The sequence below is a fragment of the Herpailurus yagouaroundi genome, unplaced genomic scaffold, assembly GCF_014898765.1.
Source record: "Herpailurus yagouaroundi ecotype Mexico unplaced genomic scaffold, PumYag 207, whole genome shotgun sequence".
Classification (NCBI taxonomy): domain Eukaryota; kingdom Metazoa; phylum Chordata; class Mammalia; order Carnivora; family Felidae; genus Herpailurus; species Herpailurus yagouaroundi.
The window spans coordinates 4264371-4290208 of NW_024412438.1; the positions used below are offsets into that span (position 1 = coordinate 4264371).

At 43.1% G+C, this 25838-nt stretch overlaps 1 protein-coding gene and 1 pseudogene across 7 annotated transcripts in view; both read left to right on the forward strand.

The window, feature by feature from the left end:
• Positions 1 to 25838, forward strand: part of ASH1L (ASH1 like histone lysine methyltransferase) — a 193164-nt gene that overhangs the window by 125298 nt on the left and 42028 nt on the right. For 5 of the 7 annotated variants that reach the window (XM_040452711.1, XM_040452706.1, XM_040452707.1 and 2 more), the window contains 2 exons: positions 9138 to 9232; positions 24666 to 24770. In XM_040452711.1, coding sequence (XP_040308645.1) covers positions 9138 to 9232; positions 24666 to 24770 — 200 coding nt within the window. The remainder of the gene's footprint in view (positions 1 to 9137; positions 9233 to 24665; positions 24771 to 25838) is intronic. The other 2 variants (XM_040452709.1, XM_040452708.1) reach the window with 1 other exon arrangement.
• LOC121015714 (complement component 1 Q subcomponent-binding protein, mitochondrial-like) lies at positions 20513 to 22489 on the forward strand (annotated as a pseudogene).

Genomic DNA, 25838 nt, shown 5'->3' on the forward strand with positions numbered 1-25838 from the left:
TGTCTCACCAGGCGTGTAGGACCCAGTGCCTTTTAAGGTACGTTGTGAAAGAAAAAGCACCAACTGCCTGAATTCCTAAAATACGACTTAAAATCGTGGAAAAGTGTCAAATTCTAACAGCGGCATCTGCCCTCTTACTTGGCAACAAAGCAAGGAAATTATTTCACTTACTTCAGTTTATCCTTACCCTATGCTCCCAAGAGAAACATTCCAAAGCGTGGTAAATGCCAAATGTTGTCCCGGAAGTTTGCATTGTATATGTAGGTGTGTGTACAAGAAAACCAGTTTCTCTGATCAACTGTTACTACATTACAATTTGTATGCTCCCTTGACATTTACAAAGAGCATTTACATATGTTCTCATTTAAGTCAGTCGTACTCATGTGCTTCTGTGTCACAGATTCAAGTTACAGCAGTCTTTCAAATGTGTTCTATTATGTTTTCCACTAGAACAGTGTTTTAATTTTAGCTCCAAGACAGTTTTTCTTTCACTATGGTTTTGGTCCTGTCTTTTCCTATAGTTGTTTGGTGTTAAAGAAATGTATCAGAGCAAATTAGATTATTATAAAAAATTTGTTTAATATTTTCCCAGCATACATCATACACTTTTTCTCTATTTTTGTATGGTCTACGATAGCTTAAAAGAAGATCGCAAGATTTTACAGAAACACCGTGTACCTTTTACCCAGATTCTTTCAGTATTGATGTTCTGCCATTTTTCTTCATTTCCCTCCTCGCCTCTCTCTTTTCTCTTCTCTTCTCTCTCTCTCTCTCTCTCTCTCTCTCTCTCTCTCTCTCTCTCATACACACACACACACACACACACACACACACTTTTTGTCTCAGTTATTTAATGATAAAAAGTTATAGACACTCTGACCCATTGCTCATAAATACTTCAGTGTGTATTTTCTCAGACCAAAGGACATTTTCTTATATGAACGAGATACAAATACTAAATTCAGGATCTTTAACATCACTACAACACTGTTACCTAACATACAGCTCATAGTAGATATCACTCCTTGTGTCAGTAACGTCCTTTATAACAACTTGTTCAAGTGATTCAGTATCCACTATGTGATAATAAGTGCTGGGGAGGATGCGGGGGAAAGGGAACCCTTGTGCATTATTGATGGGAATATCAATTGGTACATCCACTATGACGAACTTCATGGAGATTCCTCAGTAAACCACGTATGATCCAGTGAATATTCCACCTCTGGGTATTTACCTAAAGAAAATAAAATCATGGGGCACCTGGGTGGCTCAGTCAGTTGAGCATCTCACTCCTTATCTCTTAAAAACCTTTGAGATCGTGGGGCGCCTGGGTGGCTCAGTCGGTTAAGCGTCCGACTTCAGCCAGGTCCGACTTCAGCCAGGTCACGATCTCGCGGTCTGTGAGTTCGAGCCCCGCGTCAGGCTCTGGGCTGATGGCTCAGAGCCTGGAGCCTGTTTCCGATTCTGTGTCTCCCTCTCTCTCTGCCCCTCCCCCGTTCATGCTCTGTCTCTCTCTGTCACAAAAATAAATAAACGTTGAAAAAAAAAATTTAAAAATGAATTCTAGGGGCGCCTGGGTGGCTCAGTTGGTTAAGCGTCCGATTTCAGCTCAGGTCACAATCTCGCAGTCCGTGGGTTCGAGCCCTGCGTCGGGCTCTGGCTGATGGCTCAGAGCCTGGAGGCTGCTTCCGATTCTGTGTCTCCCTCTCTCTCTCTGCCCCTCCCCCGTTCATGCTCTGTCTCTCTCTGTCCCAAAAATAAATAAACGTTAAAAAATTTTTTTTTTTTTTTTTTAATGAATTCTATTTTTTAATGTACAGGTCTTTCACCATTTTGGTTAAATTTATACCTACATATTCTTTCTGCTGCTATTGCAAATGGGATTGTTTTCTTCATTTCTCATTTTGATAGTTCATTGTTAACTGTATAGAATTGCAACTAATTGTTATATTTTTATTTTGTATCCTACAACTCTCCTAAATTTGTTTATCAGGTCTAATGATTTTTTTATGGAGTATTTAGGGTTTTCTGTATAGAAGATTATGTCATTTGGAAATAGAGACAGTTTTACTTCCTCCTTTCTAATTTAGACACCTTTTATTTCTTGCCCAATTGCTCTGGCTAGAACTCTGAGTACCATGTTGAATTAAAGTGCTGAGAGTGGCCATCCTTGTCTTTTTCCTGATCTCAGGGAAAAGCTTTCCGTCTTTCACCATTAAGTACGATGATGGCCTTTATTATGTTGAGGTACGTTCCTTGATGCCCACCTTGTTGAAAGTGTCTATCATGAGTGGATGTTGGGTTTTGCTAAATGCTTTTTCTGCATCTTGTTGAGATGATCATATGATTTGTGTCCTTTATTTTAGTTTTCGTGGAATATCACATTGATTGGTTTTGCAGAAGTTGGACCATATTTATCCCTGGAATAAATCCCACTTGATCAGGGTGTATGTTCCTTTTAATATACGTTTATATTTGTTTTGCTAATGTTTTGTTGAGGATATTTGCATCTACGTTCAACAGGAATATTGGCCTGCAGTTTTCTTTTCTTGGAGTGTCCTGGTGTGGTTCTCTATTCTGTTCTGTTGAGCTATGTGTCTGTGTGCTGGTACCATACTGTTTTGTTTTCTGCAGCTTTGTAATATGTCTTGAAATCTAGTACTGTGATACTTCCAGCTTTGTTCTTTTTTTTTGTTTGTTTGTTTGTTTTTTTAGTTGGCTTCATGCCCAGCACAGACTCCAACGTGGGGCTTGAACTCACGACCCTAAAATGAAGACCTGAGCTGAGATCAAGAGTTAGATATTTAACCAACTGAGTCACACAGACTTGTTGGTGGAATCTTTACAATTTTCTATGTATAGTATTATTTCATCTGCCAATATTGAGAGTTTAACTTCTTCCTTACCAATTTGAATGCCTTCTACTTTTTTTTCTTACCTGGTTGTTTTGGTTAGGACTTCCATTAGCATGTTGAATAAAACAGAAGAGTGTGAGCTTTTTTGTCTCGTTCCTGATCTTGGAAGCCTTATTCTTTTTCTCGTTCCTTGAGGTGTAAAGTTTTGTTGTCTGTTTGAGATCTTTCTTACTTCTTTTTTTTTTTAAGTTTATTTATTTATTTTGATAGAGAGAGAGAGAGAGAAAATCCCAAGCAGGCTCTACACTGTCTGCACAGAGCCCAGCATGGGGCTTGAACCCCTGAATGATGAGATCATGACCTGAGCCAAAATCAAGAGTCGGTCACTTAACTGACTCTGCCATCCATGCTCCCCAAAGATCTCTCTTATTTCTTGATGTAGGCAGTTATCACTATGAACTTGCCTCGTAGAGCTGCTTTTGCTGCATTCCATAAGTTTTGGTGTGTTGTGTTTCCATTTTCATTTGGCTCAAGACAGTTTTGTTTATTTTTCTTTTGACTTCTTCACTGGTTCATTGGCTGTTCAGTAGCATGTTTTCTAATCTCCACATCTTTGCGAGTTTTCCAGTTTTTATCTTGTAGTTGATTTCTGTTTTAATACCATTGTTACAAAATATGCTTGATATAATTTCAGTCTTCTTTATTTTATTAAAAAAAAAATTTTTTTTACTGTTTTTTTTTTAATTTATTTTTGAGAGAGAGACAGAGACAGAGCGTTAGCAGGGAATGGGCTGAGAGAGATCTGAAGCAGACTCCAGGCTCTGAGCTGTCAGCATGGAGCCCGACACAGGGCTGGAACTCGTGAACTGCAAGATCATGACCTGAGCTGAAATCGCCTGCTTAACCGACTGAGCCACCCAAGTGCCCCAGTCTTCTTAAATTTATTAAGATTTGTTTTGTGCCTAACATTTGATCTGTCTTGGAGAATGTTCCAAGAGTGCTTGAGAAGAATGTGTATTCTGTGGCTTTTGGATTGAATGTTCTGTATGTGTCTGTTAAATCCGCCTAAGTACGTTTAATTAGAGCCTACCCCTTGAGGCCACACCTGTGAAGATAAGCTAATCGTCCCATTTCAGGGAGAGACAGGGCATTTCTGTCTGCTGCCTGGGAGGGCGGGTGCACAGAAAGCTGGTTAAGAATTGTTTCTCTGTTTGTTACAGTCCCTTAATAAACTGGTCAATGTGTTTGCCTGGGTTCTGCTGGCCGCTGTAGAAAATGTATCAAACCTAAGGAGAGTATCGTGGGAACCCTTGGTTTGTAGCCAAATTGGATAGAAGTTGTGAGTAACCTGGGTGCCTCCTTCTTGTGATTGGCATCTGAAGTGGAGGTGGGGGCAGTCTGGCGGGACCGAGCCCTTCACCTGTGGGATCTGACACCGTCTCCAGGTTGGTAGGGTCAGAATTGAGTTAAATTATAAGACACGCCAGTTGGTGTCACAGAGAGTTGCTTGGTGTGGGGTTAAACCACATACTTGGTGACCAGAAGTGTCAGAAGTAGCGTTCTATGTAAAAATAAATAATAATAATAAATAATAATATTCTGAGTAATTTTCTAGGTAGGCCAGTTTATGTATTTACAAAGACTTTAATAGTTTTTCTGTATGCTTATAATCTATATTAACCTTCAGAGGATATTTTTTTCTAAACTTAAGGCTGTTAGCGCTCGGTACTTATACACTTAAGGCATTTGGGACAGTACACCAGTTAAGGAGTATTTCCTTCCAGTTTGCACCAGTGTAGTCTGTTAACTAACGTGAGGGCCGTAGAGAGACCAGGTCTTCATTGGTCGCTCATTACAGACAAGCGTCTTCTACACTTACACCAGTGTCTTCAGCCCTAGCTGACTAATTCGTATTCAAAGTGGGTCTTGAGGTAGGTAGTCTACTTTCATAGACTGATTTGTTTCCCAGGTAAAAATGTGCTGGAAACTCAAATTCTGCCCCTTTTTACAGTCCTACCAGGTTATGTGTTGGAGGCGACGCATTCAGCTGTACAGGGGACTCTGTAGTCGTAAGTCTGTTCCCAGTAGTATCATTAGTCAGAAATGACTGATGCATTGTTTGCTGAGGTCTTTTTGATGCTTCTTTTAGCTGTTTCCGTGTATGCTTGTAGATGTGGCTTGTAGCCAATTTTATGGAAAAATCAGGAACCCCCTTTAGATGATAAGGTTTTAGTTAACCTATTAAATGTACCAGCAGTCTTATAAAGAATGGAAGCAAAGTCCTCAGAATAATCACTCATACAGATTTAATCAGAAGTTACTCAGAGGATGAAAACATATCACGGACAATTCTCTAGACTCTTCTAACATAGCCAACAAAACCTGTCATGATTGTCACCAAATGACAAAGGTCTTCAAATCTAGAAGAAAAAGGGGGGAAAAAAGCTCGATAAAAGGATAAAATTTTGACAGTTACTTCAGCCCCATATAAGAACATTAGTAATAGGCTTTTCTCCCAAAGTAAAAATTCGTAAGAGCTAAAACATAATTCACATTGATAAAATACGACTTCCCTTTAGTTAACCTAGGGAACTTGAACTTCTTTTTGGCTTTCAGGTTCTCTTCACGTTATTTGTTTGCCGAACAGGACAGATTTTAGAATACTGATGTGTTCATTAAAATCTGGAGTCTGCCAGAAATCCCCATATCCTCTCTTTCCTAAGGTGCTGGAGCAAGCAAGCCCTTGGGGTGACTCAGCAGCTGTCCGGGAAACGTTAAAGAAGAAGGCATCTTAGTAGTTTTATTATTTTGGGTTTGGGGCCAAGATAAGAGGTGATAAGATTTGAAAATAAGGTAATAAATGCCTGAAGTCAAGAAATGGTTGTAGACAGCATTTAAGAGAAACATAGTATCCATTAACAATCATTATTAGGAACCCTCACTTTTTCTACTTTTTCTTAAATATTTGTATACTTTTTCTCCCATTTGATGGTGGATTTGCCTGTTTGAATTTGATATGTCTGGTGGATTCTAATGATCAATTATTAAAACTAATAAACTACCGAAGAGAGAGAAAGCTGGCCTCAAACACTGAATGAGTTGCATTTGTAAAGAGAGCATTGTGAAAGGCAAATCACTTTCTTTTGATAAGAAAAGCAAAAGGGTTTTTTTCATCTACACCCATACACATAGAAATAGTTGTCTCGTTTTACAGCTTCAGCCAGGGGTCAAAAGTAAACACCTGTCACATAAACTTCGTGTTTAGCAGTTGTGTATCTGAAGTGGCTACTTTGATTCCTACATGTTTTTCTCCTGAGTGATTTGAACTATAATAGTGTCACACAAACGAATACCATGGAAAATGCTAGGAGTGTTCAGACTCTCCAAGACAAACTGACAAAGACAGCCAGATTCTTTCTCAGTCGACCACTCCGCACAGCTCACGTGGAACAGAGTGTTGGAAAATGAAAGAGCCCCGTGTTGTAGTCACCAACAGGGAAATAGTGGTCATGCCTAAAATGAGGAACAAAATCAGACTCGGCCAGGATCTAGGAAGACGAGTTCTCGCATGATTGTCATGTTCATAACGGTGCCCCAGATCCTAGGTGTCCACATCACAGAATCAAGGATGGGATTTTTCTTGTTAGAAAAACGGTCCATAGTTGAAGTGGGGTGCATTCAAGGGGGCATGTGTGTTGTTTGGCCTACCGAGGACTGGAACCTGGATTGTTCTGAGGTTTCGTGTGCTCGCTCTCCTCGGGTGCCCAGCAGTTTCTTCCCGCCCACCGACTGCCACCTTCTTGCTGACCCTCGGGGAAGCAGGGTGGTGGTCTGGCTTCCATTCGTATTGTGATTAGGTGGGGTCTTTACCGCTCTCTCTTTCGTTTGCTTGCGTAAACCCTGAATCGAATAAAGCATAGATGAGGTTTTCTCTCACACACAAGTACCTGGTTCTGGACACGGGTCTTTTCTCAACCTGTTGGACTTTGGTGCACGGTGGAGACATCCGGTCTTTAGTTGTAATAAAAAATTCATATCTCTGTTCGCAGTTACTGTTTTGGGTAAGTTTTTGAAATGAAAAAAGTGGTTTTTAGATCTAAGCAGAACAACCTCGATTCATGCCTTTTCTTCCTTGAAGCTGCTTCCCAGACCCCTCACCACTGCTTTAAACACATGGCACGGCCTCGTGCCGTTTCTGGCCTCACTGGGCCCTTAGCCTCCTCGTGTTTGCTCTCACTCTCCCATCTCGTTCCCGCTTTGACCTTCTGCTGGCTATTTCCTCTGCCTCCCAGTCCCCTCATGGCCGAGACCTAATGAGGGTCACGTCTGAACTTAACGACGCTTCTCGGTTGCTCTCCGTTCTTCATATTTTCATTAGTGGCCTAGCATTCCTTATTTTCTGAGTTTTTCCTGTTTTCTTAGTTTTTCTTACTTCCTATTGTCTGTCTACCTGAGAACAGTGTAAACCGTCTTATTCACCAGTGTCTTTTAGCACTTAGAATAGGACTTGGACTTAATGAGTGCTCAGTCGTTGTTGAACAAATAAATGAATGGTCCAGTTGAAAGAACCAGTGTTCAGATTCTACAAGTAACTTGCCTTTGGGGGCCTCAATTTTCCCATCTGCAGAATGTGTGTTAGTATACCTATTTGTTACACAGTATAGACTTGTTTTTTAAAAAGCGGTATAATTCAGGGGCGCCTGGGTGGCTCAGTCGGTTAAGCGTCGGACTTCGGCTCAGGTCACGATCTCACAGTTCGTGAGTTCGAGCCCCACATGCGTCGGGCTCTGTGCTGACAGCTCAGAGCCTGGAGCCTGCTTCACATTCTGTGTCTCCCTCTCTCTCTGCCCCTTCCCTGCTCATGCTCTGTCTCTCTCTGTCTCAAAAATAAATAAACATTTAAAAAAATTTTTTAAAAAAAGCAGTATAATTCATAGAGAAAAGAAATACATCAGCCTTGCCTTATTTGCTGGAACTTAAAGGCAAAATAAAATCAGAGTAGACTAAATGAGGTTCTCCTGAAACTTTTTTTCTCCCTTTTTCTTCATTTCTTTTTTCTTTCTTTTTTTCCCCCTTCCTTTTATGTATTTGTGAAATCTCTTAAGACTGATTTCATACCAAACATCAGAAAGAAACGTAGACCAGTAAGATGAGTGGGAGAGGTAAGTCTATGGAGACATTGCAGAATAAAATAAAAAGAATAGTCACTCAGTAGGAGTCGGACAAGAAACTGAGGTTTTTATCTGACATCTCCCTAGCAGCTACTAAAATTAAGGCAAGTCACTTGACCTCATAGAGCATCTGTTTTCGAATCTGTAAACTAGAACTAATATTTCTTCTTACCTGCTTCATGGGATTGACATAAATGACAACACGTGAAAGTTACTTTTTAAACTGTAAATCATGAGGGGCGCGTGGCTGGCAGCTCAGTTGGGGGAGCATGCAACTCTTGATCTCGGGGTTATGCGTTCAAGCCCCCCGTTGAACATAGAGCTTACTTAAAAAAATAAAAATAGGGGCGCCTGGGTGGCGCAGTCGGTTAAGCGTCCGACTTCAGCCAGGTCACGATCTCGCGGTCCGTGAGTTCGAGCCCCGCGTCGGGCTCTGGGCTGATGGCTCGGAGCCTGGAGCCTGTTTCCGATTCTGTGTCTCCCTCTCTCTCTGACCCTCCCCCGTTCATGCTCTGTCTCTCTCTGTCCCAAAAATAAATAAACGTTGAAAAAAAAATTTTTTTTTTAAATAAATAAATAAATAAAAATAATAATGCATGTATACATACATGCATATGATAAATCACTGACTACATATAAGGTAATTATTATGATCGGGTCTAAAATTTAGGTTCTTTCTGCAAAACTGCTGGAAGATGCTAACATAGCTGTTTTTTTATGTATAATTCCTAAAAGACAATTCCAAACATGTAGATACTTTTTTTTCCCTTTATGTTTATTTTTGAGAGCAAGAGAGAGCACGAGCAGGGGGAGAGGCAGAGAAAGAGGCAGAGAGAGGATCCAAAGCAGGCTCTGAGCTGTCAGCACAGAGCCCGATGCAGGGCTCAAACTCATGAGTCAGAAGCTTCAACCAACTGAGCCACCCGGGTGCCCCAAAAGCATAGATTCTAAAAGTACACGAAAGTACTTGGTATCCCTCCCCCCAAAAATATGCCTTTGAAATTTAAGCCACTGTTAAAACAAATACTCTTGATAGAGTGATTTGTTTTCTGTGTTTGACCACAGGAGATTTCGTTGCCTCTGATTATTTTTTGTTCTTTTCTAATCACAGCCCAAAGAGCCGGCTGATCCAATTAAAGAAGGAGAAGCTGGAATACAGCCCTGGAGAGCACGAGTACGGGTTATTCCCAGCCCCCATTCATGTCGGTGAGTATGCGGTGTGCACGACACATGGCCGGAAACAAAGGAGAGGGTGTTTCTAGAGTTTGGATGAGATGTTGGTGTTACTGCCATTTCTGCGTCTTCCATGATGTCAAGCTCTTTCTTTACCATTTAGTTTATACTCAGTCTGAAGGATTCTGCAAATTCCTTGCTGTCTAGGAGTCACAATGACCTAAATATTTCTCACTCAGGTTTCAGTAACAAAAAAACACTATGTCCGTAGCTTTGGATTCCCTGAGCGTGTCACCTAGGAAAAATCAGCTATTCATCACTTCACTGTCATGTGTTTTCCGTGTTCAGAAAGACATGATTTATGGTATGTAGTCACCAAAGGAAGAGAGCCCACTACTTTTCCTGATCATTTATCTGCTTGAAAATTGAGCAAGATTTATCTTTCCATTCCTTTTGGGGGCAGGGGGCAATGTCAAGGTTTTGTTCAGCATTGGGGCAAGCATGCCTGCTAGGCTCCTACTGTTGAGCAGCATTTACCTAGCTGTCCTCCTGGATTCCTCCCATTCTGTCTCTGCCGCATCCCGTCCGTCCCCCCGCGTCCCGTGACCGCCGCCCTTGCAGTACCCCGCACCACCCCCAGGTGTGTCCCACGCCGGTCTCAGGCTCGTGCTTGTGCGGCAGCCGCCTGACACGTGTGTCTGTTTCCATTCATGTTGCCTCCAGTTCACTGTCTGCATAGTAAGGAAAGACAAGATTTTATAACTGTTAAGGATGACCTGGTCCCTGACTACCCTCCCAGTCTCTGCCTTTCCCTTCTGTCCCTTCCCCGCTGTCTTCTCTCAGCTCCTGGAACAGAGCCTCGTTTTGCTTCTTGTTCCCACTGCCCGAACAGCTCTTCCCTGGACTCTTCCTGTGGCTGGTTTCTTCGTGTCCCTTGAGGATGAGCCTAATGTCAAAGTCTGCTTAAATGTCATTTTCTTTAGAATTGTTTTCCTGATTGTCCCACCAAAAATGGTCCCTTCCTTTATCTTGTATCACAGCATTTCTTTCTGTAACCCATGATTACCCTAGTTGTTTACTCATTTGTTACATCTCCCTCATTAGGTTATAAGCTCCAGGTACGGATCGTTTGTGTCTCTTCTTCTCCTTTGATTTCCTAGTGCCTGGTACATAACAGAAGTTCAGCAAATACTTGTACAAATGAAAGAAAAGGAGGAGAAATGAGGACAACTTCTTTTTTTTTTTTTAATTTTATTTTTTATTTTTTAAAATTTACATCCAAATTAGTTAGCATATAGTGCAACAGTGATTTCAGGAGTAGATTCCTTAGTGCCCCTCCCCCATTTAGCCCATCCCCCCTCCCACCACCCCTCCCATAACCCTCAGTTCTCCATATTTATGAGTCTCTTCTGTTTTGTCCCCCTCCCTGTTTTTATATTATTTTTGTTTCCCTTCCCTTATGTTATTCTGTTTTGCCTCTTAAAGTCCTCATATGAGTGAAGTCCTATGATTTTTGTCTTTCTCTGACTAATTTCACTTAGCATAATACCCTCCAGTTCCATCCACGTAGTTGCAAATGGCAAGATTTCATTCTTTTTGATTGCCGAGTAATACTCCAGTGTGTGTGTGTGTGTGTGTGTGTGTGTGTGTGTGTGTGTGTGTGTATCACATCTTCTTTATCCATTCATCCATCGATGGACATTTGGGCTCTTTCCATCCTTTGGCTGCTGTCGATAGTGCTGCTGTAAACATGGGGGTGCGTGTGTCCCTTCGAAACAACCCACCTGTATTCCGTGGAGAAATGCCTAGTAGTGCAATTGCTGGGTCGTAGGGTAGTGGCTGCACCAACTTGCATTCCCAAGGACAACTTCTTGAATGTAGGTGACAGGAGCAGTTTACTCACGTAGTGCGTGTTGGCCCTGTGTGTTACAGCCTTCTCTTTCAACTGAGACTCTTGCTCCTCATGACTGTGGGGCTCTTCTCTGTGCTGTGATGACCGAATCCCCTGTTTCTCCTCCAAGGGCTCAGCACTAGCAGTGTATTTAAAGCAGCAAGCATAGACAAATTGTGCGATGAAGATTAGTGTGCTGTAATTATTCCGTGCTGGGTGGCTGGAGAATGGTTTAACTGCAACATAAAGTTCCAAGGTTTGATTCTGTTACCTTAATGACGGTGAGAAGTTCCACATTCTCTGGGATTCATGCCAAAGTCCTTCTGAAAGAGCATTTTGTTTTTACTACTTATGGCATCGCAGTGGGAACAGATTCTCAGCAGATTTAGCTGTTTCCTAGAATCTGGTAATGATCAATAGGCTTAGAAAGGAAGAAGTAATTTAAAAGTCCCATTAAAGGAAAACATGACTCTGGGCACCTGGGTGGGTCAGACCATTGAGCATCTGACCCTTTGGCTCGGGTCATGATCCCAGGGTCGTGGGATCGAGACCAGCATCGAGCTCTGCACAGAGTGTGGAACCTGCTTGGAATTCTCTCTGTCCCCCAACTCCCCTAAAAAAAATAAATGAAGGAAAACATGACCATTTTAGTCTTCCTGGTTTTGTCCTGGCTGGGATCTAGCTTAAATCTTAGAATGAAGCTCTAACGATTCAAGGGGATGAAGGTATGTTGGTCCACTCCAAGGAAAATGGGAAGAATAATAGGCCAATATTTCTCTCACATTTCTGGCACATAGCGTGGTTAAGAGATCCAGAATGGAAGTCCTTTTCTTGAAATAAAGGTTTTGTCTCCGCGTCCCTACTTCAGTGTCTGAGACTAATTTGTACCCAGTGGTCTGCAAAGTGAGTAAATAATGGAGGAACCTTCCCAAGTGGAGTAGGTCTTTTTTCCTGTGAAACAGAGTTTGAAATCAGGCTGTTGGATGACAGATTTTTTTTCCCCGACACTGCCATTTTGTCATTCATATAGTATTTGTATGGTTAGGATAGGGTGGTGGGTCAGTCACTTGTTCTGAACGGGTCATTTCCAGTGTCATGTAAACAAAGAGCAGGACTTTGAGTTCGCCACACCTGGGTTCATCTCTGCCTTTGCTGTATTATATGAATAAAGTAGTTATATGATAAAATAATAGTGCATCTTACCACTGATAGAGTCAGAATGAATAAATGGAAAATAATGTTCATTTTCAAATGTTTAAGGATGGGGTGCCTGGGTGGCTCAGTCGAGTAAGCATCTGACTGTGGCTCAGGTCATGATCTCACGGTTTGTGGGTTCGAGCCCTGCGTTGAGCTCTGTGCTGACAGCTCGGAGCCTGGAGCTTGCTTCGGATTCTGTGTCGCCCTCTGTATCTGTCCCTCCCCTGCTCACACTCTCTGTCTCAAAAATAAATAAACATTAAAATAAATAAATACATTTTTTAAATGTTTAAGGAAATCAGGATTGTTTATCTCATTACAGAAGTACATTTCAAATAAAATTTTACTTTTCATGATAAATATTTACCAAAATGTATATTATACCCTTAAATTTATATTCAGTTGGGGTTTTTTTTTCTATTTTTTTTTAACATTTATTTATTTTTGAGAAAGAGACAGAGCACAAGTGGCGGAGGGGCAGAGAGAGAGGGAGACCCAGAATCCAAAGCAGGCTCCAGGCTCTGAGCTGTCAGCACAGAGCTCAACAAGGGGCTCGAACTCACGAACCTTGAGATCATGACCTGAGCTGAAGTCAGACGCTTAACCAACTGACCACCCAGGCGCCCCTGTAGTTGATTGATTTCTTACAAGAATGCCATGACAGTTCAATGGGGAAAGCACGATCTTTCTTTCTTTCTTTCTTTCTTTCTTTCTTTCTTTCTTTCTCTCTCTCTCTCTCTCTCTTTCTTTCCTTCCTTCCTTCCTTCCTTCCTTCCTTCCTTCCTTCCTTCCTTCTTTCTCTTTTCCCCTTTTTACTTCCTTCCTTCCTTTGATAAAGAGCACATGCACACAAGCCAAGGAGGGACAGAGGGAGAAAGAGAATCCCAAGCAGGCTCCACGCCCAGCACAGAGCATACAGGCCTCAATCTCACAACCATGACATCTGGACCTGAGCTGAAGTCAAGAGTTAGACACTTAACTAAGACACCCGGGCACCCCAGGCATGATGTTTTCAATAGATGGTTCTATGGTAACTGGATAGTTGGATGCTCGCCTCATACCATTTAAAAAGTTAATCCAAAATGGATCATCAACTACAATATAACTGCTAAAACCATAAAACTCTTGAAGAAAACATAGGCCTTAAATCTTCATGACCTTGGATTAGGCAACAATTGCTTTGCTATAACACCAAAATCCTAGGCGATGACAACAAACAGACAAATTGAACTTAGTCAATATTTAAAACTTTGAAAACCACGATCAAGAAACTGAAAAAACAATGCACAGAAGAAATCTTTGGAAATCTTATCAATTAAGAGACTTGTATCCAAAAACCCATAAGTACAGGGAACTGTTGCGACTCAATACTAAAGAAACAAACAACACAGCTTTTTAAATGCGTAAATTATTTGAGTAGATACTTCTCCAGAAGGGATGTGCTCATGGCCAATAAGCACATGAAAAGATGCTCCCAATATCATTAGTCATTAGGGAAACGGAAATGAAAACCGTAAGAAGAAAGCACCTCTCACCAGTAGGAGGGCTTTAATTAAAGGATTGGAGTGTTTGCAAAGAAACTGGAACCCTCACGCAGTGTTGCTCGGAATTGTTGGTACCGCCCTCTTGGGAAGACATTTTGGCAGCTCCTCAAAAAGTTAACCGTGGAGTCACCACGTGACCAGCAATTCTGCAGCTACGTATAGACGCAAGAGAAAGGGAAGAAACGTCCCCGCAAGACGAAGACACGAGCGTGCCCGGCGGCAGTATTCCTGACAGCCGAAAGGCAGCCGCAACCCACGTTTCCCGTCAGTGGGTAAGTGGATTCACAAGACGTGGCCTGCCCATCCCGCGGGGGTTACTTGGCGGTGACGAGACCGGGGAGCCGCGCAAACGCCTTGCTGTAGGAAAGAAGGCAGTCGCGAGGGTCGTGTGCTTTATGACCGTTTATAGGAAATGCCCGGAATAGGCAGACACCTAGAAACACGGGGTAGATGACTGTTCCGTAGGGTCCAGGGTGGAGGCGTGGGGAGGGACTGCTCATGGGTACAGAGTATCGTTTTGAGATGACTGAAGGGTTCTGAAATGGTGTTGGTTGCATCAGAGTTCTCCAAGGAAACGACCAATAAGACGTTTTTTTTATTTTTATTTTTTTAATTGATCTCCACATGCCAACGTGGGGCTCAAACTCACAACCCCCGAGATCAGGCGTTGCATGCTCCACTGACCCAGCCTGTTGTCCCAAAATCTTGATTTTTTAAATTCAGTCCCCATCATTCTCATTTTAATAGGTTTTTTAATCTTATCATATATATATATGATATATATATATTAAAAAAAATTTATATATATTTTTTTTTCTTTTTTTTTTTTTTTTTTTTTTGAGGGGGGGTTGGACAGAGCACAAGCAGAGAAGGGGCAGAGAGAGAGAGGGAGCTGTCAGTGCAGAGCCTGACTCGGGACTCTAACCCACAGACCATGAGATCATGACCTGAGCCGAAGTCGGATGCTTAATCGACTGAGCCATCCAGGCGCCCCATTGTTTATAATTTTTTAAGTAAGCTCTGTGTCCAATGTGGAGCTTGAACTTAACACCCTGAGATCAAGAGTTACATGCTATAGGGGCACCTGGGTGGTTCAGTTGGTTAAGCGTCTGACTCTTGATTTCAGCTCAGGTTGTGATCTCATGGTTCATGAGTTCGAGCCCCACATGGGGCTCTGTGCTGACAGTTTGGAGCCTGCTTGGGATTCTCTCTCTTTCTCTTCCCTCTGCCCCTCCCCCGCTTGTGTGTGCGTGCACTCTCTGTCTCTCTCTCTTTAAATAAATAAATAAAAACTAAAACTTTTTTTTAACGTGTTAGGGGAGGGGTGCCAGCTGGCTCAGGCGGTGGAGCTGTGACTCTTGATCTCAGGGGGTCATGAGTTCAAGCCCCATATCAAGGGCTCAATTACTTAAAAATGAAATCTGAAAAAAAAATCTGGGATTCATAGTTTTTCAAAATTTTTCTGGGGCGTGTGGGAGCAAAAAATGTGAAGACATGTGGTGTTTCACATTTGGCTTCTGGAATCAGGCCACAATTCAGAGTCTGCCTCCACCAATTACTGTCTGTCTGACCTTGGGCAAGCTGACACATCCCAAGGCTTCAGATTCTGTATTGTAAAATAGAAGTTAATATGAATATTAAATAAAATTATGTAAAATACTAAGGAGAGTACCTAACACATAGTAATCACTTAATAAGAGATAATTTCTGAATTGACATTGTTTTTTACAGTAAAATTCTCTCGACAAGAATCTGCTGCTTACTACACAGCTATTACCTCTGGGTCCTTGTTCAGTATATTACCACACTTTTTCTTGCTGAGCTCAGAAAACACTTCAGAATTCCTCCTGGCGCTCCTGTTGGTTGTCACCGCCAGCCGTTCAGACTTCTGCCAGATCTTGGGATAGTGGAGAGAATATAGGCCTTCTGTGCAAAATGGACTTAAATAGCAGACCTTGGGGCACCCAGGTGGCTCAGTCGGTTAGACGTCCGACTCTTTGTTTTGGCTCGGGTCATGATCTCACAGTTCATGGGTTCAAGCCCACGTTGGGCTCTACACTGACAGTGCAGAGCCTGCTTCGGATTCTGTGTCCCCCTCTGTCTCTCCTCTCCCTCCCACGCTCTTCCCCTCTCTCTTTTCCCCCTCTCTCTGCCCCTCCGCTGCTTATGCACACAAGCTCTCTCTCAAAATGTATAAACTTTAAAAAAAAAAAAAAAGGGACACCTGGGTGGCTCAGTCAGTTAAGCGTCCGACTTCAGCTCAGGTCACAATCTCACACTCGATGAGTTCGAGCCCCGCATCGGGTTCTGTGCTGACAGCTCAGAGCTGGAGCCTGCTTCGGATTCTGTGTGTCCCTCTCACTGACCCTCCCCGACACTTGCTCGCTCTCTCTCTCTCTCAAAAATACATAAACATTTTTTTTTAATTAAAAAAAATAAAATAGCAGACCTGAGACTTGTATTCTGAGAAAGGCCTGCTTGCAAGGTTGGGCATTGGCTGGCATCTGGGAACTTGAATATCTAACATTTTCCTGTCAGTACAAAACTTTCCTGCATGCGAATGTCTTCATGTGCCTGCTGTGTATTCACTGTATGGTTTCTGCTGAACACCTGCTTTCATTTGAAGAGTCTGGAATCTGGTACATTCTAGACAGAGAGTAGCTGTATGATCAGCCACCAATCAAAACCTTGAGCACTGAGTTTGTAATGAGCATCCTTGATAAACATTTCACACGTTGTGTTCTTCCCATATATTGGCAAAGATTATGTCCTGTGTGACCCCACTGCGGGGAGAACTTGGGTAAACTTGGGCCTTGTTTCTCCCCCGTTTTGCCGGTGTATTTTCTCCCTTTACTGATTTTGCTTTGTATCCTTTGCTGTAATGAAGTATAGCAGGAACGTGACCACGCGCTGGTCCTGTGAGTCAGCAGACCTGAAGGTGGTCTCGGGGGCCTGGACACTCCTCACAGTCCAGCACTCTCGTGGCCAGATGATCTTGAACAAGTCACGTGCTCTTCATTTTACCATCTTCATGTATGTAGCGACTACCTTCAACCTGAGTTGTGAGGACAGAGTGATGCTTACTTTGTATTTAACGCAGTGAATATAAATTTAAGGGTATAATACACATTTTGATAAATAAGTATTTGTCATGAAAAGTAAAATTTTATTTGAAATGTACTTGTGTCATGAGAGAAACAATCCTGATTTCCTTAAACATTTAAAAAAACTTACTTATTTTCATGTTTATTTATTTTTGACACATTAAGCATGAGAGGGGGAGGGACAGACAGAGAGGGTGACACAGAATCCGAAGCAAGCTCTAGGCTCTGAGCTGTCAGCACAGAGCTCAACGTGGGGCTCAAACCCATGAACCATGAGATCATGACCTGAGCCAAAGTCAGATGCTTAACTGACTGAGCCACCCCATCGCTTAATGGTGAAATATTCAGTGTTTCCTCCTAAAACTGGAAAGAAGGTAAAAATGTCCACCCTCACTACACTATTGCACATTCTTCTGGATGTTCTACCCCGTGCAGTAAGGCGGGAAGGTGACAGAAGTCATGAAGACCGGGAAGGAAGAAGTAAAACTATTCCTGCTTACAGACCACATAATCGTAAAGTCCAAAGAGATGCACAAGAAAGCTACTGCAACTGTTGAGCAAGGTTACTGAAAACAAAGTCGTTATATAAAAATCAGTTGTATATAAAAATCAGTGTAAACTAAACAGGCTCTCACCATACCATCTGACATTTCCACTTTGTTATATTTACCCAAAGGAATTGAACATTCATGTCTACACGGTAACCTGCACACAGATGTTTTATAACCATCTTGTTCATAACTGCCCAACCTTGGAAGCAACTGAGATGTCCTTCAGCAGGTGAATGGATAAACTGGTACAGCCAGACAGTAGAATGTTATCAGCACTGAAAGGAAATGAGCTATCAAGCCTTGAAAAGACCTTGAGGAACCTTAGAATCATTATGACAAGTGAAACAAGCCAATCTGAAAAGGCTAACATTCTGTAGGATTCCAAGTATATGACACTGTGGAAAAGGCAACACTGTGGAGGCATTAATGGTATCGGGTTGGGCAGGAGGGATGAATCAGCAGAGCACAGAGATTTTTGGGTCAGTGGAGCCATTCTGCATGATTCAGTAATGGTGGATAGCTGTCATTACACAGTTTTCTAAAGCCATAGAAGGTACAGTGATGATGATGTGTCTGTACCGGCCCATCAGCTGTTAAGCAGTGCACGGTTCTAGTGAAGAGTGTTGGTGACACTTAGGGCCAGTGTGTGCATTGGACATCTCTGTGCCTTCTGCTCAGTACTACTTTGAACCTAAAACTACTCTAAAAAACAAAGTTTTTTTTTTTTAAAAAGCATGTGTAGGGGCGCCTGGGTGGGCCAGTCGGCCAAGAGTCCGACTTCAGCACCGGCCATGATCTCACGGTTCGTGAGTTCGAGCCCCATGTCAGGCTCTGTGCGGACAGCTCAGAGCCTGGAGCCTATTTCAGATTCTGTGTCTCCCTCTCTCTCTATCCCTCCTCGGTTCTTTCCCCCTGCTCTGTCTCTGTCTCTCAAAAAATAAATACACGTTAAAAAAAAAAAATGTTTTTTAAACCATGTGTAGTAGTGTAATGAAACCAAAGTAATCAGAGGGGCACCCAGCTGGCTCAGTTGCAACTCTTGACCTCTGGGTCATGAGTTCAAGCCCCATGTTGGGTGCACGAATTGCTAAAAAAAAATTAAATAAAAATTTAACACAATAATTAGAAATAAATTTATCTAATAGGCAAGAACTTTATACTGAAAATTAAAACATTTATTGGAGAAATTAAGGAAGGCCTGAGTAAGTGGAGAAAATGCCACAATTAGAGATGGGGAGCCTCCATTGTTATTACTTCGGTGCACCGGAGATTATACTATCAGTAGGCTTTTCTGTAAAAATTGGTAAGCCGATTTTCTTCAGTGTTTATTTAGAGAGAGTGTGCAAGCAGGGCAGGGACAGAGAGAGAGAGAATCCCACGCAGTGTGCTCACTATCAACACAGAGCCCAGTGTGGGGCCCGAACTCACAAACCAGGAGATCTGAAATCAAGAGTCAACATGCTTAACCAACTGAACCACCCAGGCCCCCCGATCAGCTGATTGTCTAAACATTATGTGGAGATTGCAAAGTGATCTTTTTGTTGTTGTTAACATTTGTTTATATTTGTGAGAGAGAGAGAGAGAGAGAGAACAAGGGGGGGGGGGGGGGGGGGAGGGGGGGGTGGTTACAGAAGATCCGAAGCAGCCTCTGCACTGAACACAGCAAGTCTGATGCAGGGCTCAAACTCATCAACTGCGAGATCATGAGCTGAGCCGAAGTCAGACGCTCAACCGACGAAGCCACCCAGGCACCCCTGTTAAGCGTCATCTCTTGATTTCACCTCCAGTAAACAATCTCACGGTTTGTGAGATTGAGCCCCAAGTGGGGCTCCCTTTTGCAACACAGAACCTGCTTGAAATTCTCTCTCCCTCTTTGTCTCTGCCCCTCCCCTGCTTGCAAGCGTACATGACCGACCTCTCTTTCTCGTTCTCTCTTGCTCTCAAAATAAATAAAGTTTTAAAAAGCATGAGTTGCCATAAAACAGTTTAGACTTAAAATTGGCATTAGAGGCACACCTGCCTGGCTCAGTTGGTGAGCATGCGACTCTTGATCTTGAGGTGGTGAGTTCGAGCCCTATGTTGGGGGTAGAGCCGACTTAAAAGTATTAGTAAACTTTTTAAAAAATAAATAAAATATAAAATAAACTGACATCAGAATAGATCTCTGGAACAGAGTAGATAGCCCAGAAATAGACCCACACCTTTGTGGTCATTTAATTTGGACACAGGCATCAAAGCAATCCAGTGGGCAACAATGCCCTGCAACGAATGGTGCCGGAACAGGGAAATGTTCACGTGAAGAAAATTAAACTTTGACATCAACCTCACAGCTCCTACGGACTGGATTCGGCACACATCACAGACTTAAACATAAAAGCTTAACCATAACAGGAGGTGTAAAACTTCTAGAAGAAAGTGTAGGAACATACCTTCGTGACCTGCAGGTAACCAAACGTTGCTCGGATGGAGCCCAGTAAGCAGTAAGCACTGAACAAAGCGCCGGTAGCTGACATGCTGACCAGATGGGAGCATATCCGTCACAAGACACCATCTCACAAAGAAACAGACACGGCACAAACTGGGAGAACATACTCACAAATTGTATGTGTCCTGAATACGTAACTCCTACAAATGTATTTATTTAAAAAAAAAAAAAAAAGAAGACAACCCAATTTTAAAGTGAGGATTTGAACTTTACCAGAGGAAACATACACAAGCCAATAAACACGTGAAAAATACTCAGCACCATAACTCATCAAAGAAATGCAAATTAAAACCACAATGTGTTGGCACAACCAGGTTGTTTATAAACAACTGTGGCAGAGTAAAATGGTACAACTTATTTTTAAAATATGGCAGCTTTTGTAAAACTAGACTTAAACATACATACGCAATACATACGTGTGTAAGAGTGTGCGTAGTAGCTTCATCCATGGTGCCGTGAGCCGGAGACAGCCCAGGACCCCAGCAATAGGGCAGATTAACAAACTGTGTGTTCATATGGTGGACTATTGGCCAGCAACTAAAAGGGGGAGAAAGTCCACTGCCAGGGTGCTGCCTCCCTGGGCCTCAGCTGTGCCCCGTGCCCCACGCTGGGCTCCACAGTTGCCAGGCTCTGCACCCGCCCTGCCACTCCTGCACCTGGGCCCTTGGCGCTGGTCCGAGCGCACGTGGACCTCCTGCTCCCCCGCGGGCCTTCCGGCTGTGGCACCACTGAACACCCACGGACGCAAAGCTTGCTTGAGTTCCTGAATGATGTGAATAAGGAGGAAAAGAAGATCTAGAAGCATAGGTCCCTCCCCAAGATGTCTGGGGCCTGGGAGCTGGAAGTGGATGGGATAGAAACCAAATTAGTGTGGAAAGTTTCCGGAGAAAAGATGACTGTGACTTTCAACATGAACAACAGCATCCCAGCAACGTTTGATGGGGGAAGAGCCCTCCCAAGGGCAGAAGGTGGAAGAACAGGAGCCTGAACTGATGTCCATTCCCAGTTTTATAGTGGAAGGTAAGAATGGTGGCAAGAAGGGCCTGGTACTGGACTGTCCCTACCCAGAAGATGAGGTGGGCAAGAAGAGGAGGACGGCAGTGACATTTGGCCGTCAGAGAGGTGAGCGGACAACATCAGTCCGTTGTCGAGTCTGAGTGAAAGGACACAAGTTACATGCTCACCACCGACTCCCTGGCCTGGACCGTTACGACACCAGCTGGATCTTCTGGCCAACCAGGGTTTGGGGGGAGGGCAGTTGGACAACACTTTTGCAGGTGAGCACAGCCCTCGAGCACCAGGAATACGTTACTTTCCTCAAAGATCTGAAAGGTTTTGTCAAGAGCCAGTAGGGCAAACAAGACAAGATGTTGAACATCTCAAGTTTATGGCAGCCTCTGGCCAGGGAACAAGCCTACTCTTAAACCAGACACACACACACTTTGAGATGGTTTTCATCTGAGCACCGTGGAAAATAAAGCAGATACAAAGTAGTTGCATTGCCCTCTTTTTTACTGTTAATCTCTTTCTTTCTGTAAACTCTGTTGCTCCTCGATTTTTGTATAATGTAATGACGAACAGTACAATTGGCTTATGTCCTCCAGAAAGAGGTGGAGAGAAGAAGGCAGACCAACTAGGGACCTTAGGACTGAGGAAGTTCATGGTGATGAGTTCCCTGAGTCTTCTTTCTACCTCCTGTATCCCAAACTTGAAGCTGAGAAAGCTAGCGACCTGGAAACGCCATTGGGCAGAAACAAAGCAAGCAAAAAGACGCCTGCTTTCCGTAGCCAAAAGAAAGGGAAAGGGGCAACCTAGCAAGACAGAAAACTTTTAGGCAGTGTCCTCCAAACTCTAGTCAAATGGCACAGAAAAAAAACCGTTCCGCTGCCCACACTCTCACCAGCAGGTGCCAAGTGGGGAGCCTCAACTTCCATGCCCATCTGGGAGTACGAAGGCATCCCTCCCTGGCCCGTGACCTGTGCAATGTCAGAGGAAGGCTAATACGAGTCAGGACTTTTACCATCACTAGTAGTGACATGGCCACTCTCACCATGGTGTTGGGGGATGCTGCGTGGGAAGCTAGAACTCCCACCATCCCCTAGCAGTGACCAGGAGCAACACTCAGGTTCCAGGAGCAGTTGTGGAAAAAGCCAGCCAAAAGAGAAGGTTTTTGTAAAATCCAGAACCTGGTAACTTAATACAGAAAATATCTAGGTTTAAACTGAAATTCCTATGTCAGGGACCCCTGGGTGGCTCATTCGGTTAAGTGTCCAACTCTTGATTTAGGCTCAGGGTGTGATCTCATGGTTGTGGGATCGAGCCCCATATCAGGGCTCTGCACAGTACCTGCTTGGAATTCTCTCTATCTGAGATTTAATAAATAAGCTTTAAAAAGAAAAAAATTTTTTAAATAAGCCAAGAGGGAAAAAATCATATGTCATACTGAGAACCAGGGAGATGTTAAACTGAAATTTTTTTTTAACTTTTTAGAATGTTTATGTATTTATTTTGAGAGAGAATAAGTTGGGGGGGGTGGGGGAGAGAATCCCAAGCAGGCTCCATGCTGCCAGTACAGAGCCCAACACAGGGCTCAGTCTCACAAACCATGAGATCATTACTTGAGCCGATATCAACAGCTGGACTCTTAACTGACTGAGCCACCCCCTTTGACTGAATTTTAAAAAACAGTCAAGGGGCAGCTGGGTTGCTCAGTCAGCTAAGCATCCGACTTCGGCTCAGGTCATGATATCACAGCTCATGGGTTCAAGCCCCACCTTGAGCTCTGTGCTGACAGCTCCGAGCCTGGAGCCTGCTTTGGATTCTGTGTCTCCCTCTCTCTGTCCCTCCCCCACTCGCACACACACTCTCCCTCTCTCTCTTTCTTCCTCCCTCACTCTCTCTGTCTCGAAAATAAACATCAAAAAAGTTTTTTCAAGGCGGTCAATATATGCCAACACCAATATGTTAGAATTACCTGACAAAAATTTTAAAGCAGTTAGATTTAAAAAAAAAAAAAAAAAAAAGACAGTTCAACAAGCAATTATGAATATGCTTGAAACACGAAAAGAAGTTGAAGCCTCAGCAACGAAATCGAAGACATAAAGAAAAACCAAATAGGAATTTTAGAATTGAAAGACGCAGTAACTGGAACAAAAGCTCAGGGGTGTGCTCGGCAGCAAGGTGAGGAAGACCTAAGAATCGTGGACCAGGCAATGGAAGATGTCTGACCTGAACAAAGGAGAAAGTAGACACTAAAAAAAAAAAAAAAAAAGCCACAGAGGCTACGGGATCATGACAAAAGCGAAATTGGTATTCTCGGTGTGCTGGATGGAGAGAAGACAGGCGGAGAAGAAAAAACGCTTGTATGAACAGTGGCTAAAGGTTTCCCAGATTTGGCGGAAGACACAAAACGACTGGTTGAGGAAGAGGGTCACACCCAACAGGACGCCGTTCGGGAGATCCCTGCTGAGACAGGGTCATCCCATTTCAGCCCACTCACTGAACACAGAGCAGCTTTACATCCGCGAGAGAGAAACGGGTCCCCACCGACCTACGGAGGTGAGACAGCTCGGACGGCAGTGGTTGCTCGTGCGAATCCGTGCAGGTGGCGCTACAGTGCAAGCGCTGAAAGAGAGACCCGTCTGCCCAGATGCCACACCCAGCAAAAGTAACCCTGCGGGAATTAAGTGGGAGTCAAAGCACTCCTAGACTAAAAGAGTGTGTTGCCAGTCGACTTGTGTAAAGTCGACTTTACACAAGTGTGTAAAGAAAGGAAGTTCTCTAAACAGAAAAGAAACAGGGGCACCCGGAGGGGCTCAGTTGGTTAGGCATCCGGCTCTTGATTTCGGCTCGGGTCATGATGTCACGGTTCATGGGTTCGAGCCCTGCGTCGGGCTCCGCGCTGATGGTCAGAGCCTACTTGGGATTCTCTCTCTCCCTTTCTCTCTGCCCCTCACCTGCTTGTGCTCTCCCTCTCTCAAAGTAAATAGACATTTAAAAAAAAAAAGAAAGAAAAGAAATAAAGAAGGGACCTTGGAACCTCAGGAGGGCAGAAAGAACAGTAAGTAAACTTACGGGCTTTCCTTCTCCTTTGAGTCTTCTGTGTAACTTTTTAATAAATAACAAATGAGGCAAAAAAATTGACACTGCTGTATTTTTAACAACTTGTTGAGGCATAATGCATATATCCTCCAATTCACCCATTTAAAGCATACAGTGGTTTTTGATACATTATCTTTCTTGTAGTAAATTATATGTAACTTAGGATTTGCATTTTGCATTTCCACTTTTCATTGTAAGGTTCAGTGACGTAAAGTACATTCATACTGCCGCACGGCCATCACCCCAACGCTCTCCAGAACTTTTTCATCATCCCAAATGGAAACTCTGTGCCAATTAAATAATTATTGCCCATTCCCTCAGCTCCTGGCAACCACCGCGGTTCTTCTTATTGCTATGAATTTGACTGTTTTAGGATCCTCGTACGGTGGGGCCTTCCACTGTTTGTCCTTTTGTGCCTACCGTAGTTCACGTAGCGTGACGGCCGCAAGGTTCTTCTGTGTTCTGGCGTGTAGGAGACTTTTCCTTCCTTTTTAAGGCTGAATAACACTCCTCTGTGTGTGTGCACACACTCCATGCCCTGTTTACGCATTCATCCGCCGACGGACATCTCTGTTGTTTCCACCTTTTTGCAGTTGTGAATAATGCTGCTGTGAACATTGGTTTACAATTCTCTGTTGAGGACCCTGCTTTCAATTCTTTTGTATATATACCCAGAAGTGGACTTGCTGGATCCTTTGGTAAGTCTATATTTAATGTTTTGGGAACTGCCGTACTATTTTCCACAGTGGCTGCACCATTTTTATATCCCCACCAGCAATTCTTGAGAGTTCAGTTTCCCCACATCCTCAATAACACTTGTCATTTTCCGTTATTTTTCATAATAACCATCCTAATGAGTGTGAAGTGGTAATCTCATATGGTTTTGATCTGCATTTCCCCTCTAGTGATGTTGAGCGTCTCTTCATGTCGGTTTTGGCCATTTGTATGTCTTCTTTAGTGAAATGTGTATTCAAGTCCTTGTCCACTTTTGAGTTGAGTCATTTGTTCCTTGTTTCTGAGCTTTAGGAGTTCTGTATATATCTGGATATGAATTATCAGATACATGACAAATAGAATATCTTTATGACATGGACACAGAAGACCACAAAATGTATAAACACCACTGGAAAAGATTGATAAACTTAATTACATTAACAACCATATACAAGAGAACAGCTCTGGTAATCAGGGTTGAATATGATTGTTTATGATAACTATGTTAAAATTACAGACTTTTTTTTTTTTTTAATTAGATCAGGGGAAAGGGGCAGAGAGAGAGAAAGAGAGAGAGAAAATCCTAAGCACAGCACGGAGCCCAATGCAGGGCTCGATCCCATGACCCTGGGATCATGGCCTGAGTTGAAATCAAGAGTCGGACACTCAACCGACTGAGCCACCCAGCACCCCAGAATTACAGAGTTTTCAGTAAGGGTTAGAATGAGGCAAACGGACACCTGGCCGACTCAGTTGGTGGAGCACGCAACTCTTGATCTCAGGGTTGTGAGTTCGAGCCTCACGTTGGGTGTAGAGATTACTTCAATAGAAATAGAAAGAATGAGGCAAATGGCTTAGTTTGGTGGAAAGGATTCAATTTTAGGTGGGAGAAATGGCACATGAGAATGTGAAAGCAAGAGGAAGCTGGTTGTGTTTAAGAAATTGTGCTGGTACAGCCATTATGGAAAACAGTATGGAGGATCCTTGAAAAACTAAAAATAGAACAATCAAATAATCCAGCAATTCCATTTATGGATATATATCCAAAGGAA